This window comes from Rhipicephalus microplus, chromosome 9 (genome assembly GCF_043290135.1).
Source record: "Rhipicephalus microplus isolate Deutch F79 chromosome 9, USDA_Rmic, whole genome shotgun sequence".
NCBI lineage: Eukaryota > Metazoa > Arthropoda > Arachnida > Ixodida > Ixodidae > Rhipicephalus > Rhipicephalus microplus.
The window spans coordinates 53,062,771-53,080,665 of record NC_134708.1 but is presented as its reverse complement, the minus strand read 5'-3'; the positions used below and the strand labels follow the sequence as shown (position 1 = coordinate 53,080,665).

At 43.4% G+C, this 17,895-nt stretch overlaps 1 protein-coding gene across 1 annotated transcript; it reads left to right on the top strand.

Moving 5' to 3' along the window:
- The first annotated feature begins 13,408 nt into the window (after positions 1-13,408).
- Positions 13,409-15,962, top strand: LOC119163832 (vacuolar ATPase assembly protein VMA12). The gene is made up of 2 exons (XM_037415896.2): positions 13,409-13,838; positions 15,449-15,962. The coding sequence occupies exons 1-2, from the start codon at positions 13,456-13,458 to the stop codon at positions 15,672-15,674; spliced, it is 609 nt and encodes a 202-aa protein (XP_037271793.2). The 5' UTR covers positions 13,409-13,455; the 3' UTR covers positions 15,675-15,962.
- Positions 15,963-17,895: the final 1,933 nt, after the last annotated feature.

The window sequence follows — 17,895 nt, the reverse complement described above, 5'->3', positions numbered from 1 at the left end:
CACAATTTAAGCTGTCGATACAAAATGAGAACTGGTCAGAATGAATTGACGCAGATTAACAGACGGGCTACATATATAATTGGCACTTTTTAATATCTTTGTGTGTTGTTTTAGTAGGCTTAATATATAATAAGCCTTTCAGAAAGCAATAATTATTATCTCCCGCAAAACTGACATGATAAAACAGAGTCGTCACCGATTAATGTTGTGACAACGTTACTTGTACTCGGGTTTCTCGTGAGACAATCGATTGCTTGTAGGCTCATATGAGGAACACTGCGCTCTGGATGTCGTAGCGACTGCCGACAAAACGAACGTATGATTTAATCGCAGTTTTAATACTTCTCCTCTCTTTGTAGTTCCCCAGTAGCCAATTATGATGTAACGCAGCTCAAAGCACTGATTGAATAAGAAGCTAGGCGGATCCGTGCAAATTCTGATCGAATTTTTTTTTTCTGGGTCGGCAGGCTCTTGAAACAGTGAACGTATCGACACAATTTCGGCGTGCGTGCATATTCACTCGTGCACCAAGGTGCGTAGCAGGTGCGTCTACTGATAAAGGCTCAAAAACGCATTAAACCGTTCCGGGGGTGACGATTAAACGCGCTAACAACGAACAATTTCATGCTTTCGCAGGCTAGAGCGCGCGCGCTCCCATTGCAGACGCTCCTGAGATCTTTAGTATCATGCGACTACAGCGCCGCCGCTACAGTCACCCGCCGGAGACTCAGCCGAGATGCGGCGCGGCCGCCTCGTTCACTCCACTGCTCCCTTCTAGTACGCTGTAGCAAAAGGGCCACGAGTCAACAAAGAAAACCAAATTGAATACCAGTTAGAACGCACTTGTTTTAATAACACGTGGCTTTAATAAATACTTTATTAATAAAATTGGTTTTATCGAAGCAAAATAAATTCAGTATACGAACATTAAAAGTGTTAACTCATAGACATGTGTGAACATGTATAAATGCAAAAAAAAAAAAAAGATGGTGTGGCGCTACTAGACACTCTATTTTAGGAGGTAATTAGGTGCATGACCTACTACACTCCTGACCTGCCCAGAGAGCACCTCTTCCAGCGCCCACGTTCTAGTTCATACCTTCTGCCGCTAGGGCCGTCACCTACGAGCGGCGTGGCGCTAGGCAGCACCTGTTCGCTGTCGTCTGCTTCAGCCATCGCTGTGGCAGTGCAAATCGTTCTTATTGTGCATGAATTGTGTATGAATGTGTAAAATATGGCAAATAAAGCGATATGATTCCTCGTCAGAGTTGGCTGCATTCGTGTGGACGTTTGAAGCAGAAATAGAACCGTAAAAAAAGCACACAAAGGGTCACAGTGGCAAGCAGACGGGAACTTTTCTACAAATGAAGGAAAATTTATTATGAAAATATTTCTTGAATGAAAACGTAGTCCAACGAGATAAAAAAACTATTGTTAGGCATTCATTGTTCACACTGAATCACGATGGTTCCAGACGATACGCATACACAAATTGCAGAAGATACGCAGAAACACAGTAGGTCGTGTGCAGAAACTTGCAGACGGCAGATAGCTGCAGTAGTCAGCTCTAATAGTGGCCGCGTGCAGTTTTTTTTTTTAGATGAGCTGACACCTCAAATGTAAGTATGGTGTATTGCTGCGTGCCATATTGCAAATCGGAACAAGGCAAACAAAGTAAAGTAAGTTTTCACGAGTTTCCTGCCACAGACATACGGGAAGAATGGATCGAGGCAATTGGAAGAAAAGGTGAGTCTTGTGTTTTTGAGAGTCGTTTCAATTCAGAACGAGTTGCAAGCTAGCAAGAAGCACCAGGGTGCTTTAGTAAACTTTATTTCCGTGTGTTATGCTAATTCACTGAGCTAAAAAACATGAAAGCTTTTTTAAAGTACCGCGGCTAATATGGCAGGCTCCACAAATAGTGCCAAGAAATTTAAATATAGCACACAAGAAAAAAGTAAATATACGAAATCTGTAAATTATGTAAAAATGCGTAGCGGTGGGTTGCGAGGGGTTCGAGCACCCTTCCCGAAGGCTGCCTCAACAAATGCCGCCGAAATCCATAAAAAAATTAATGATATGAAATATTTACGTGCTGCCTCCACAGTTTGTCTCTCTGTGTGTGTGTGTGTGTGTGTGTGTGTGTGTGTGTGTGTGTGTGTGTGTGTGTGTTTAGCGATGGACAACTCTTGAACACTGGGTGTCACTGAAGTTAGCGACCGAATTTGGTCAAATGTATTTCTCATCTCAAACCTCTATCTTCCCATACAGCTTTGTTCGTTTCTGTATAAGCTTACTTAAGGTAATTAGAAACGTTACGCCGGTAACGAAATGTGGCGATTAACTGTTCACTCTATATAGGGCTGGCAGGCGGTCGGGTATAATGACATAATTGAAGTCCTTCGTGCAATGAGCCCATCGGCTCTGTGAGGGTTAAGAGACCCAGCCGGTGAAACCGAAATGAGGAACCTGGAATAATCAGCGACAGATACTCTATTTATGTGCGTGCTGCATCTGAGATTACATCATGCATGACAAAGATTCGTTTTGGAGAATGCAAAAGAACAAAAACCACTGAAGTCATCGTCGTCAACGGCGGAGTCATTGTACAGGTTAGAGGTTTGCGCTCTAAACCAAGACCAAGGCGCTCAAGTGCGCCTCGGTTTCGGCTCTGTCGTATTGGGTCGCGCTTCGTTACTGAGCAGCCATTAGGAAATTCAGCTTTGTTATGAAACCTTGTATAGCCAATGAGCTCTTCGAATAAAGGGCTTCAAGTATGCCACTGGACTCGACCACGTACCATCACTAAACATCAATCGACGAATGTAGTCATCTAAAAAGACATTTACAAAGGCTGCGAGAAAATATGAAAATGCACTAAATGGGTATACAGGTACTTCCCCAGAATAAAATCGTGGCTATGCTTTTTCTTAACCTCCCCATTTGGCTTGTTACATTTTGGAAAAATTAATTACAAAAAAGGTGTTATGGACTGTTATTTTGCAATCTTGCTAGCCATGCGTATACGCCTTTACCTTTGATGAAGGTTCAGGAAAGCATCGCTGGGAGCCCAGCGACCGGTCGAAGGTATGCAGCCTGCATTTTACCGCTGAAGATTACAGAACAGTGACGAAAAGGAAGATGTTGAAGCCCACAGCCGTGCCTTCCTTATTTCCCGCTTCTCCTGATCCACGTGGGCAAGATCCAATGCCGCGGAAAAAGCGGCTAAAACGAACGCAGGGGGAAACAACGCTGGCACCCATACAAGTAAAAATACTGTAAGTAAAACTTGAAGTCTAACACAACAACGGATAAGAATAATGTTAGCAGTATTCCCTTATGCGTTTAGCGGGACAATATATCTGTCATGCTTCGCTATTTTTTCGGCTTAACAGGGGAACGTCCAACGCAGATTCTTCTCAAGAAGAGCGAGCATCAGCGGAGCCTGGGGAAGTATATAGTTCTGAAAACCCAATTGAAACTGCACAAGAGGCCGAGTGGTTGCATTTTCCATCAAGTCAGGACAACATGGAGGACTGTAGTTCAGTTATACAAGGGGAACACCAGAAGAGGCCAGTGCGGCGCTCCATGACGTCGCAAACGTCGATCGGTTTGAAGAAGATGCGCTCCCTGGTCGCGGCAACTAAGACGTTGCGGCGGAAGTGCAGCAGGCTGAAAGAAATGAACAGTAATTTGCATTCACAGCTAGAGAAGCTAAAGAAAGATTTTTTCGAGATGAAAGCCCTCGCCGAGGCGAATGGCGCTCTAACGCTGCAGGTACGCAGTTACGTCAGTGGACGAATGTTATATTAATCCTTTTATATTCGCACTTAATTTTAAATGACTCTGAACATAATAACAATTTAGGAGTAAGTCAATTCTATCAACATCACCCGTACTACGAGAGGACGTCCGGTGAGCGAAGGAATTCTCGAAACTATAAGAGATTGTAAAGGTGGCGATGCTACCCTTAAGTTCTCGCGCATCGGCTAGCAGTGACGTCATACTTTGACGGCCTCAGGTAATGTCTAAGACTGCTGTGTTAGTAGATGCAAGGTCTGAAGTAGCAAGTTTCAAAGAAATGTTCTCAGCCAATGCGGCCAAGTACACAAGGAGCGACGCAACATAAAGCGACGTGCACGTGTCGAAGATTGTTCGCCAAACTCAGAACATTAAACCTAGTCTTAATTTTTTCTGTTCTAATAGTCGTATGATCGGAACAGGAACGATAGAGAATTATCAGGTACTCATTTATCAGTCTATTAACTTAGTGTCCCTATACTTTTTTGTAAGAAACGTCAGAAAGGGGAGGATGGAAGCTTGCAGTAAAAAACCTGTGAACAGGGGTTGTTCCCATTCTTTAATCGCTGTTTACACACACACAAACACTGAAAATAATCATGAACCAACTCGCTTAATCAGTAGTTTTAGCAAAGTTGTTTCGAGGCGGCGTTTCGACAAGCAGGCTTGTTTTCTGAAAGACTGAAATACAATTATAGCCTTAAGGATGACAAGTCCGCTGTCATGATGTCTGCTCGAGAGAAACTCTGTTTATAGATTTTCTTCTTCATATAAATTTACGTGACATTTTAGTGTACGCCGATGCTGGCAATCTTTCTGGTCATACGAAGGTGTAGGCCTGACATAAGGACACGGAATAAAAGAAGGTTGGTGGGTAAGCGCGCACATGAGCAAGTGTTTAAGATACGAAGGTCGGTGTGTACCCCCTTGCGTGATTGGCGCACCCCGAGTTTATTCCTTTATCCTGCGAACAACGAGTTCAAATTTCTGTCGTCGCAAACAATTAGGGACATTGGACTGACAACTGGAAAGACAGTAATTTGCAAGCTGTGTTGTGTTGGTGCTATGGGCCGATCGGTTTATGCTCGTACAGGAAGCCACGCTTGACGCACATGTGATGTCTGCCTTATAAACTTGAGCGAGCAGCATTGCATTCAAAAAGGAAGGAATGGTTTGGAAAGTGTAAGTGAACAGTTTCCGCTAGTCCGTATGTGTGAGTCGGTGGCCGGTTACTGAACATGACGCAAGTCTGAAGTTGCGCAATTCATTAATGTAGCATAGCTGCAATTGAATGTCCACGTGGTGACATGAAACATCTATTATTGTCTTAAGAGTAAACGCATATCTTTTCTCGCGATTATGAATTGTTGAATAAGGAATGATGCCAAATGCAAGGTTTCGACAATCAGGTGCACTATTCTTTGTCAGGACAGCAACAGCCTCCTTTAGTAGCGTGTGTGTGAACGTTTGCTCACTCTCCCACAACATCTAAACTTGTCTTGACAAGGGCAAGTCCAGTACGTAAATGTCGAATTGTTGGATGCGCCGGCATTCCCTGCTCTACGATGTTTCAGCGGGTCAAGCTTCCATTCTCCCCTGCACTTCCGCTTTCTTCCAGTATGTTATCTTGCGCGTGATTTACGCATTTCAACTGCCCTTTCATCATCAGGAAATGCTGGACGAGAACGACAAGAAGGCTGAATTTTTGAAGGAGCAATTGCAATGCCTGCGTGAGAAAAATCACCGTTGGAAAGAGGTGACCATCAGGCAGGCCATAATGTGGCAAGCTAAATCACCCTGCGGGTACGAAATGTTGCGGAGGTCTGGGTGCCTCACCCTTCCAAGTCGCATGACACTGAAGCGTTACATTGGCTACTGTACTGGAGCAGTTGTTTCGTCGCTAATGAAGCAAAGGCTGCACACGGAAAGCACACACTTGTCCGAACGGGTACGTTACTTCGATCAGAATTATTTACAATATGCACGCGAATAACGAAGGAAGCAGCGCACGCGGCAGTGTTTGACTGATCAAAATACATGCTAGTATAGCCGAATGAAAAGTGATTTAAAGTGAATAAACAGGGACCAGACCTGTGGCAAGGATTACTCGAACGTAAGATGTATTGTTTAAGAGTATACGGCAGTGCGCTATGTTTGCTCTAAACCCTAATCATTTCTGTTAAATTATGGGTCATGTACGGAACAACAAAGAAGGTTATTTATATAATTAACTGTCTCCGCCGATATATAACGCATGTCTGTTAACAGTGAATTCCCCCCCCCCCCCATTTTTTTTGTTAGGAAAAAATGGGCTCTTTGATTGTGGATGAAATGTCTTTAAAGCAAGCACTGACGTACGAAAAAAAAGGAGACAAAGTCCATGGCCTAGTCGAAATGGGAGGCCTAGAAAAAGAAGTGGGCATTCAGAACGAGCTGGCCACACACCTTCTCGCCTTTGTATTTGTAGGCTTATCAACGCACTACACGTAAGTGAATCATCACTTTGTCTATCACTATACGTTTCGCTGTGACTGAAAGACTAACCCCACCTATAGATATAAAAAGAAAACGTTGTCTTTAATTAACCAATGATGTGCTATTCCGCGACCAGGGCTGAAAGTCTGGGGAGGGGCAGGGGGAGTCGTCTTCTATTTTTTAAGGAGGGCTCCCCCCCCCCTTTCCCCCGGCAAGTCAACTTTAGCATTGTGCACTTATTTGACAAGCACTCGAGATGAGCAATTGGCTCTCCTCCTCTCTCCAACGGAGTGAGATTTTAAGCCCAGCTGACACCGACGCTACAGAATACTGCTAATTTTTATCTTTTTCAGGCTACCCGTGGGATATTATTTCACGCAGTCAGTAAAAGGAGACCACCTGCATCAACTAACACTTGAAGTAATTAAGTCCATCGAAGAAGCAGGATTCCAAGTGGTCCGACTTGTAGCTGACAACCACGCTTCGAACAAAAAGATGTTCACCATGTTAGGGAATGGTCGTATGATGCCAGTTGTGCCGTAAGTTGCTAAGTATATATTTTTGCTCTCAGCTCGCATTAAGCTGTGCGCAATGCCTAGTGTAAATATTTTTTTATATGTATTCGCAGTGTGCCCTCAATGTATGCATGGATCGAATCCCAGCTGCGGCTGCTGCTTTTCCGATGGAGGCGGAAATGTTGTAGGCCCGCGTTCTCAGATTTGGGTGCACGTTAAAGAACCCCAGGTGGTCGAAATTTCCGGAGCCCTCCACTACGGCGTCTCTCAAAATCATATGGTGGTTTTGGGACGTTAAACCCCACATATCTATCAATCAATGTATGCACGCGCATGCATGCCGTGTTTGAGTGAAAAAAAAAACAAAAGACTTGGTCGCACAAAAAAAAAAGCCTGTATCAGCATCAGAGCCCCCCCCCCCCCCTTCTTTTTTTTTAATCAGCGCTGCCATATAAGAAAGCCGTGTCCATAACAAGATTGCTATCAACAGTACAATCGCTGTAAATAGCCCGTCTTTACAAATCAATTGACGTTACGCGTTTGCGTAATGTATGCGCACCTGCATGCGACTGTATGAATGGGTGAGTATACTTAAAGTTTCGGAAGATTTAAGGTGTAGGTAATCTCAATAAAACACACACACAGACCTGCAGGATCATGGCATGAGTGGAGAAATTTTATAATAAGGTAATAATTAACAACGCACACGTCCTTCGAATGGCTAACATTTACATTACTTTGGTAAAAAACAGAAAACCGTATATGCAACTAATTATTCACACCGCAAACGCCGCCTTTCTCCAATTTATTTATTCATTTTTTTTTGTTGTTGTTGCAGACATCCAATGGATATGAATCGGAGGCTCTTCCTTTCTTTTGACCACTGCCACATCCTGAAAAATCTCCGCAACCAGATGTTGTCCACCAAACGCGTTCTGTTCAACAATGGGCATTACTACAGCCCCACGTATTTGAGAAAGTTGCTGGACATAACAGAAAAACAGTCGTCGTTCAAGCTTGTTCGGAACCTTACGCAGAAGCACGTTTACCCGACGAACTTCGAGAAATTAAGCGTGAAGAGGGCCGTTGAAGTGTTCTCTCCACAGGCATGTATAAGAAAAGGTGTAAACCCATTTAGCGTTAGTGTCACACACTCCCAGATTCTCTGTATTCCTTGTAGACATCACAATGCGTGACGCACACAGGTCATGCAGGAAATGCCTTTTCGTTAGCTGTAAATTATGTATGCTTCCTGCAACCTGTATTACACAAAAAAATACATCTAATTGAGCTAGAATCATGCTCGCAGTTTTCTATCAGTAGTGACGTTTATACTTCTCAAATTCTTTGGCGCGCTCGGGCAAACTTTTATGCGCTAATATTACGCCACAACTCATTTTACATCATATTACGTCAAGTGAATGTTCATGCAGAAGCAGAAAAAATTTTGCAGCTTTTCGTTCAAATGAAGCAGTACAAAAACTGCCTTTTAATAGTAATTCACCGCAAACGATACGTGAATATTCATGTTAGTTTCTGGTTTATTTGTTTGTAGAACCCAAACGGAAGCAAATGGTGAAAATGTAATTCAATACGTATATAACTGCTAACATATTTATCAGTATGGTCACATAAAAACATGCACATGAGCTGCTGCTACTGCTGCTGCTAACAGCGCATGGTTATCTGAACATACAATTTCCCTTTCTTAACGAATGTACCTGCGCGTATTGCTTACCACACAATAATTACGTATCATTAGAGCTTCTATAAATATATGTTCACTAACACAAACTCACTTAAAAGTGCACGTTATTGATGACTGCAGTGCCACTTGTAACTCGTCTCACTTGCTGTATACGAACGTCCAAGCTTAGAAACCTCTCTCTAAATAATTCCGATCATTTTTAATATGTCGCGTCTCCTTGGTTTCTAGGTGACATCGGCCTTACGATACCTCTTACAATACGGCCGCAGATTTGGCATTTTCGGGTTTGAAGACTGCCTGCCAACCATCGAGCTGATGGAAATGATATTTAAATGGTTCACCATACACAACATAAGAAATACAACCTTCCACGTAGTAAGCCGGGACCAAAACAGGATGCCGTTCAGTTCCCCAGATGATGACAGGTACATTCCATTTATCCCGCTAGGTTTCATATTTTCTACAATAAACTGCTTTATTTTCAGGTTGATATGGCTGGAGCAGGAATTTCTGCCCTTTTTCGCAGCATGGAAAGCCGCGGCACCACATAAGAGGGCATTCATATCTCTTGAAACATACGAAGCTCTCCAACTGACCACAATGTCCACAGTACAGTGCACACAATTTCTCATCCGTTCAGGTTTCCTATACGTGTTGACTGCCAAATTCTCCAGTGACCCTGTCGAAGCACTTTTTTCCACCATCAGACAGCTTCAAGGAAGCAACGATCAGACAGACGCCCGTGCTGCGCTTTCATCACTGCAGAAAGTCCTCGTGATGGGAATGATGCACTCATCACCAAGCGGCAGTACAGAGCAAACAACGTCTCCTCTTGGATCGCCCAGTGCAAGGCAGGCGTCGTGCTCCACAGCAGTAAAGCAAGCCGGACAACCTCTGGAAATGCACTCGCTAGTAAACCAGAATCAAGGGTCGTCAGGCGAGTGCGCGGCATCGACATCTGCTACTATAACCCAGACGATGCGGCCACATCTAGAAGCCCTGCAGACTTGCCGTGGTGCGCTTTTCATATCTCGTTGATTCCGTGTAATGGAATGATTTACATTATTTAAAAATTATTACACACCGTCCAACAATTCCCCACTATACGATATTATGCATATATTATAAACTCTGCGCTGCTTACCGTGTTACATGCAAGCCGCGTGAGGCAGCGTTTGCGTCAGTGCACGATGTAGATGAAAACATGCTTCTCAATCAGTTATACTGTGTATGTATGTAACGATAAGTCCATGGTACAAGCAGGTACTATGGCTTACATTTAAAAATATAACATGCTTTCACCAGGCGCCCACACAACTCGACTAACCGACGTCCCTTTCCCGCAATCGGGGAAGAAATTTTCGGCGGTTTTGAATCGCTGTCATAACTGGCACACAGATGATGGCATGGCTCGTTTGCGTTCGCCTTACTCTCTTGAGATGCTGTCCCTTCCTAATCCCGTCGTCTTTCTCTTGCTTCTTCTCCTAGATTTTTTTTTATTTTTAAACGTTTCTCCCTCAGTTTTTTTTATGTTGTTGTTTATACTATTCTCCGGACTTCTTCCCTCCTGTCGTGACAAGCTATAAATCGACGCGGAAAATGTGTAAATATTATTATACCTTGAAAAAGACGGGGCTCTCCCGACGCAAACGTCGGCTGAATGAACAGTTATCTTGATGATATGTGGGGTTTAACGTTCCAAAACCACCATATTATTATGAGAGACACCGTAGTGAAGGGCTCCAGAAATTTCGACCACCTGGGGTTCTTTAACGTGCGCCCAAATCTGAGAACGCGGGCCTACGGCATTTTCACCTCCATCGAAAGTGCAGCCGCCGAAGCCGGGATTCGGTCCCGCGACCTGCGGGTCAGCAGCCGAGTACCTTAGCCACTAGACCACCGCGGTGGGGCAACAGTTGTTATCTGAAAGCGCATTAACATCCATATATATATATATATATATATATATATATATATATATATATATATATATATATATATATATATATATATATATATACATATATATATATATATATATATATATATATATATATATATATATATATATATATATATATATATTTCTCATATTTTGTATACGGACACGTGTCGGTTTAATCATGCATGCTTATCTATATACTGATAAAATTCTTGCACACTTTTCATTTCTACCTTCCCACAGGTGCCCCACAGCCAGGCATAAGGGCCAGCACGCTTGGCCTTATAGCGGGCTTCCTGGTGAAAGCAGCTGAGGATTGCATTACTTGCGACGACTGCATCGGCAAAATCAAGGCTCCCAGCTCATCTGGACCAGCTACTGCTGTGATATTTAATTTAGACAGGGGAGGGCTTTCATACCCAACGATCTCATTTCTTTCCTTTGTGAGCACTCTAGAAAGGGCCGCGGAAGCATTTGCGCCATTGGCCATTTCCAAAAAGAGGCCGATGGCACTTTTTGTGCAAACTGTGCTACCTGCAGTGGCCTTGAACCCTCTTTTCAGCCATAAAGGCGCTACTAGCGAGCACCGAGAAGCCATGGCGCGGCTAGTGTTGCAAAAATTTAGCCGTCCTTTCTTCTCAAACTACGTGCGGGACAAAACAGCCAAAGAAGGAAAGAGAAAGAGAATAGCCGAAAAGCCAAAATCTCGCAAGATTTTAAAAGTTTAGTTGCATGCCTCCATTGTATCATGTACGCGCCCAGAACCTTGCTAGCACATTTTATTGAACTATGACCCAAATGCACGCAGCTCTGTACGCGTACATATGTTTTTCTTTATTGCAGACACAAGCCGTCACTGTGTGCCAGCAAGTAGGATATTCTTCGAAAGTGCAGAAACTTTGTTTGAAACATCAGCTTTAACTGGCATATTGTGGCACGCATAAGTAAAGCGACAAATGTGTTTTGTTTCATTTTGAAGTGCTGTAACATTGCTCGAATCACACGCATACACTCGCCAAATTCTTTTAGCAGAAACCTTGATATCACTTTGAGGGATCTGCTTTTCATTGACAAACGAGTATAATGGCACATTTTCAGCATGTGTACGCGCCCCAACTGCGGGTGTCGCCCTTGGGCGCTATCAATCAAACATAACCACTAGTACAACAAAGGCGGTACTATTCCGCCCTAAAAATAAGTCTGTTAATGAAAACATACATTTCAAGTATGGCGATACTATTATTGAGTTAGTAAATTGTATAAAAATTCTTGGAGTTACATTTTCGAGCAATATGCTTTGAAACGATCGCATTTACAGTGTGCTGGGTCAGTTATCTCGCGTAGAGGGCACGGTGTACAGTGGCAAAACTGTTCTACTATACAAGGTAAAATTCTTACTTTATAAATGACTGTTCTGTTGGCATCTTGCTTATTGTTTCTTGGTATGAAGGACTACGACTAACACGCGCTTACAAAAACTGTACCTGATGCAAAAGACGTATATTAGAATAATTTTTTACTGGTCGTATGATGCTCGCAGAAGTGAATTGTTTCAACAGGCTGGAATACCACCCCTACATCGTCTCTACGATTTTAAGTTAGCATTGGTGGTCAGGCGTCAATTTCAAGAAAGTCGACATTATTTGTACGACCTCTCGAAACTGCAGCCAAATAATTTGTTCGAAACATGACATAAAGAAACATGGAAAATAAAAACTTCGAGAACAAACTACTCCACAGATAGGTTGTTCTACACAGTTTCTACGTTAATTGATAAATATGTGAAAGCTGGCATAGATTTCTTACTCTGTACCCGAACTCAATTGCACGATATACACATGTATAGTTTTCAAGATTTCTTTGCAGTTGCTACATTGTTATCATGGTTGCTATTTTTATTTTTAGAATTTGAACTTGATATTTTTGTAATTGTTGCTTAGATAACATTGCTAACTGTTTGCCAGTGCTGTCGTGCTAAAGGCGTCTGTGGGCCTATGTCAAGCTGCCTCTTTCGAAGAGCAGCTTTTACCTGCCGCTGTCCTTCATCAAACTATTGATGAAAAATAAAACATTATTATTATTATTATTATTATTATTATTATTATTATTATTATTATTATTATTATTATTATTATTATTATTATTATTATTATTATTATTATTATTATTATTAACTATGCTCGACAAGATGATGATAATGATGACGATAAAAACTTTATTGGGGTCGCAATGTGTTGCCCTCGATAGGCACATCACTGCCTTTACCATATCATCTCATCGCACGGACATATAAAATCATAGAAACGCGCATCGGCCAGCGCTCCCCGTTCCAGCAGACAAACTCCCGTAGCGAAATTTGACGCACAATTTTTGTTGTGTAGGTCACAGTAAGAGTTAAAGCTTCAATTCCTGTGTCTCTCCTTGATATGCGTCCGTGGGCGTATGTGCATTATTCTCTTCTATCAATTGACTACAAGTGTAACACCTGTCCAGGGCGAGTGTCCAAGGTAAGTGCTCAACAGGGGCACTGCGTTTCACCTGACGCGTCCTAAACAACCTAAAATCAGTTTGATATTCTATTACCAATGAGTACATTATTAGTCAAAAGCTTTATGAATACTAAATTGAAGTTTTTTTAGGCTGGAATGGCAAAAACAACCATGCAGCAAGACATTTCTACGCAAATATACAGCTTTAGAAGTCAATCAACCAGTATAGCCTAACTACTAAAATGTAACACATAGCACACGTTAGCCTTTTCAGCAAAAAACAATCACACGTATAGGCAGTTTGTCACAGAAGCAGACGCATGGTATCAGTCCGTCGCCCTCCTGCCGGCCGCACAGTAGCAGACGAACAGGTTATAGGTAGCGCCACCTACGGCGAGCGATTGAACGAGAGCGGGGACACGCGCTCCCATAGGAACCCCGCTATCTGAACAGGTCAGGAGTGTAGTAGGTCATGATTAGGTGACTGTGTTGTTTTGTTGCTTGCATTCAGCTGCCGGTCATCTAAACATGGCACCGCACAGGAAGGGTTTATTGAATTTCGAGGGCGTCCGCATCAAGCCGGGAACTACGCTAATCGCATATTTAGAGAGCCTGCGCGACAGCTCCAATTGCGATGAAGACCTGCGAAACAAAGCGGGAGATTTGCTCAAGTGTGACTCCGCGGGCGTGCCTTTTGGATCGCTGCGTTCCCTGCGCGATGCCGTCAACTCCGCCGGCGATGCACCCGTTTACTTGCACAAGCTGCTGGAGGGATCAGAGCTGTGCTTGCCGAGTCCCGTGACGCCTCCGCGCAACCCCGAACTCGAAGCCCGCGTGCAGAAGCTCAAGGCTCAGCAGATGAATCGGGACTACGACCGCATGACATCTGATGTGGACGTTTGCCGCGCCAGGTTGGTTAACGGGCCGTCTTCGTGGGTCTCGCTTTCATTTGATACTGACGCGCCCGCTGTGCCATTATAAGGAAACTTTCGTGACGCTAATTACAAGAAGGCGAGGATGGTGTACCAGCTTCGCGCATGCAATTGGTTTTGTCCGCCAGCTTTTTTTTTTTTTTTTCGATTACGACTCACCATCAGCTAGACATGCATCAGCTGCAGCGCAAGAACTCGCTGCATACCACAGTTCCTGCCGAAATGCTGTTTCTGATAGCCAATGTTTCTAATCTGTAGACGCTCGTGGAGCCCAACCGTGTGCCCATTGGCGCTTCTCGCCAACGTCATGGTCTGCGAGATGTGGGGAGTTGTGTCTTTGGGGTGCTTAACACTACGAATCAATCACACAACGACATTGTACCCATAGGCGAGCGCAGGGGAGGTGGTGGGGGCGTCCCCCCCCCTCCCCCAGTTACTTAAAAGAGGGGGGCGTAGAGTTTGCCCCTTCATTCACCCCCCTGCCACCGAAGGGAAACCCAACACACGCCTACGACTGTACCCAAGTTGATCTCGGGAGTGGCAAGCTGTGGAATGATGCCATGAATGCAAAGGGATGGGGAAAGTAGCCAAACACGGTGGAGTTAGCTGATGAAATGAAGTTCGCAGGACTAAAACGGAAATTGGCTAGTGTAATATAGTTTTAATTTGGGATCATTAGGAGCGGCCACGCCTTCGATCTGCAGTGGACGTGAATAGGCTGATTGTGACAGCAATTCAATCGAATTGTGCTTTTTCATAGATAGCTCTTGAGCAGCGTATTAGAAAATCAGTTCACTTCTCTTTTTTTTTACTATTATTTCCTAAATTATTTATGGGGAAACGTTCAGAAATTATTCTGTCTTAGTGCTCTGTGGGATTTACTTATAAACAAATGCATGAAAGTCATTTGAGAGAAAATTTTGCTGATTATTACTGTCGATCACGCAATAAGAGATTTACTTCTCCTGCATCTCTTGTAGTCGCTTTTTCTGGTGTGGGTGTGAGAAGTGTTATTGTTATATTATTATTTGATGCAACGTGTGCTTGAAAAATAGAACTGAATGCTCAAGTCGCCTTTGGTAAGGAAAATCATGATGTTTTGCTATCAATGGCCTCAATTACTCCATGGTCATTGGCGTAATGAGAGTGGGGCTCAACTCTCCCTGCCACAATAGTTTACAACTTAGCAGGTGTATATCCACTAGTACACATACACAAGCAGCTTGGTCCCCCTTTGCCCCGCCGCGGTGGTCTAGTGGCTAAGGTACTCTGCTGCTGACCCGCAGGTCGCGGGTTCGATTCCCGGCTGCGGCGGCTGCATTTCCGATGGAAGCGGAAATGTTGTAGTGTGCGGACCTCGTAATCTTACCTAGCGGTTTTGGGACGTTAAACCCCACAAATCAATCAAAGCTTGGTCCCCCTTTCCCCAAAAAAAGATTTCTTACTACACCCCTGCTCATGGTTTTGGGTCTGCAAAACATGCGAAATATGCTATACTTGTCAATAGGAAGCAAAAAGTTAATTAAAAATAGATCAAACCAAAGTGTAACTGTTGTTCAGTTGATGTCTCTTGCCTTGTTACTCTTCAGGTCGTCTCCGTTCACAAAGGTCGGCGACGAGGTTCGCCAGGTCAAGCAGCAGTCGTGGGCCGTGGTTAACCTGCTGGTCACCGTTGGCGGGACTTTCGCCTTCTTCTACAAGGCGGTCGAATATTCGCTGCCGGATCCCCACATTCCTCTACAGGTCCTCGTCGGACTCATCACCTCTATTGTGGTGGCTGTAGCTGAGTTGTATTTCTTAATACGTGTCATCTAGTCCACAGGAACTTCACGCCTTTACAGTGGCTTTCGATGTCTTGTTTTGGGCACATTTCAGAGGCTGGACCCTCTGTATGTTGACATGTCATAACAGTGCTCTGTTTGTAGAATATGTTCAAATGTTTAGTTCACGTTGAACAATGAATGTGACTCGTTTGTGTGGCTTTCCAATCAATGCTATCAAACTTGGGGTGGAACCTTACAACGTTCTTTGGCCGGTACAGTTGTTTCAAGGTTTTAAAAATAAAAGGAGTGTGTGAAAAAGACGGGACAAAATAGACAGATAGCCGGTAGTGAACACTTGTCCGTCCATGTGTCTTTTGCCCTAGCTTTTTCGTGCTCTTCTATTATTTTAAGGGCTCTAAAACTACTTGCTGTTGTGCATATATGCGAGAACAGAAAGAAAAAGGCACATTAATACACAGGCTTAGAACGTGCGTTTGGCTTTCTTGAGTCTTTGCATGTGTGCATTACAGTGGGCGCCTCACAAAGATAGCCACAATGCAACACCAAAATATGGTTGTGCCAGCTACTAACTACTGAAATTTGTACCTAAATGAATGAAGTACTGGAGACTCTTCAGTCTATTTAATGCACAGATCTGCTGGTGTGGATTCGATAGGTCTAAGGAGAGCAGCACTGAAAGTTTGGTTTGACAGAGGCAAGTATGCGACACTTACAAGCATTTGGTCATATTTGATGCGTCACTGCGGCATGTGTTGTAAAAAAAGCTGCTCTAATCATGTGGCCTCTCTAGAAAGACATATGTGCAACCACATGCAAAGCTGTTAAGATCGGCAGCCGAGACAATTGACAGGTGTTTGAAAGAGCTCTATTGTTTATTGGCTGATGTGTGTCACGCTTTTTGTTGGCTTCAAACGTCCCGTGAAACTTTCGAACACACGTAACTTTTTAGAATTACCGACCGGTCAAATGCATGAGAACACATGCATATTATGCAAATGGGATTTTAATGGTTGGCACTAAGTAATTTAAGCAAGCCTGTGAAATTCAGTGGACACGTGCTTCATTCAGTATGTTTCATTAGCAGATGACATCCAAGTTTCTCTCTATACAGCTGTAATCTTTTCGTTTATCGAAGACCTAGAAAGCTTTGAGCGTACACAGGAGCCCTGATTGTATGTGTTCTCATCAAAAAGGAAGCATGTCTTTCTTTGTGTATTACTTTACATGACCAAAAATGTGTGTTGTTTTTTCTATTGACAGCTTCTGGAAGGATCTTAAACATGAGTGGTATAGCAGCAAAAACTGGGTCTAGTGGCTCTGTGAAACAGCGATTCATAGCTAGGTTAGCGTATGCATCGGCTACATGGAATAGCTTCTGAGAAGCCTTTCATAACATTCGACTGATGAGGCTTGGTGCAGATTGTGTTCTGTAGACGACTCACCAGAAAAGGCCATGCCTCAATCAGGTTCCTTAGTGCACTGTTCGCTGTGCAAAGGTTATATGTACAGTTTGATCCACTGTTAAAGGGAACACTTGGAATGAGCTCCTTTCATACTGCTCTCAACTGTAAGTAGATATGGAAACATTGCTCATGCTTAGCTCTTTCCTTTATAATAAGGCAGAACTATTAGCCACCAGCAGTGATATGCAAATCAATGCCACTATGCTTGTGCAACAGAGTAAAATCCATACATGCATTACATGCAAGTGTTCTCTTCAACAATGGATCTGTCTGTACATTTGCCTGTGTGTGTGCACGGGTTGTGCCTATATATTACGGAGCACCTAATAAAACCTTGGGGAAGAATCTGTGCAAATGTGATTTAAAAAACTATTTGCTAATACAGTAGAATCTCGTTACAACGAACTATGCGGGACAGCCAAATTTAGTTAGCTTTTCTGAAACATTGTAGTATTGAAAAATGGTGCCCCTAATTTAACACAACGAAAATCACGTACCTTTGAAGGAGGTGCACATGTTGGGGCGTGAACAATAAACAAAAACACTGGGCACCGTGCGGAAAAAAATTTACTGCTTAAAGAGATTTGTTATCTTCTTCTGGCGGGTAGAAAACAGACGCTGGTGCATATATGCCTCCACCTCCGCAACCTTCCTAAGGATGTCATCGGGTACGTCTTTGCAGCACCCTAAATACGATCGGGTCTTCTCAAGGAAGTCCACAACATGCGGGCTGGAACTAGTCTTTTCGTTGTCCGAGTCTCAGCATCTGCAGTGTCGTCCTTGTTACTA

Coding starts and splice junctions, on each gene's coding strand:
- LOC119163832 (XM_037415896.2), top strand. CDS start 13,456: ATGGCACCGCACAGGAAGGGTTTATTGAATTTCGAGGGCGTCCGCATC. Junction 13,839..15,448: donor GTGGACGTTTGCCGCGCCAG/GTTGGTTAACGG, acceptor GTTACTCTTCAG/GTCGTCTCCGTTCACAAAGG.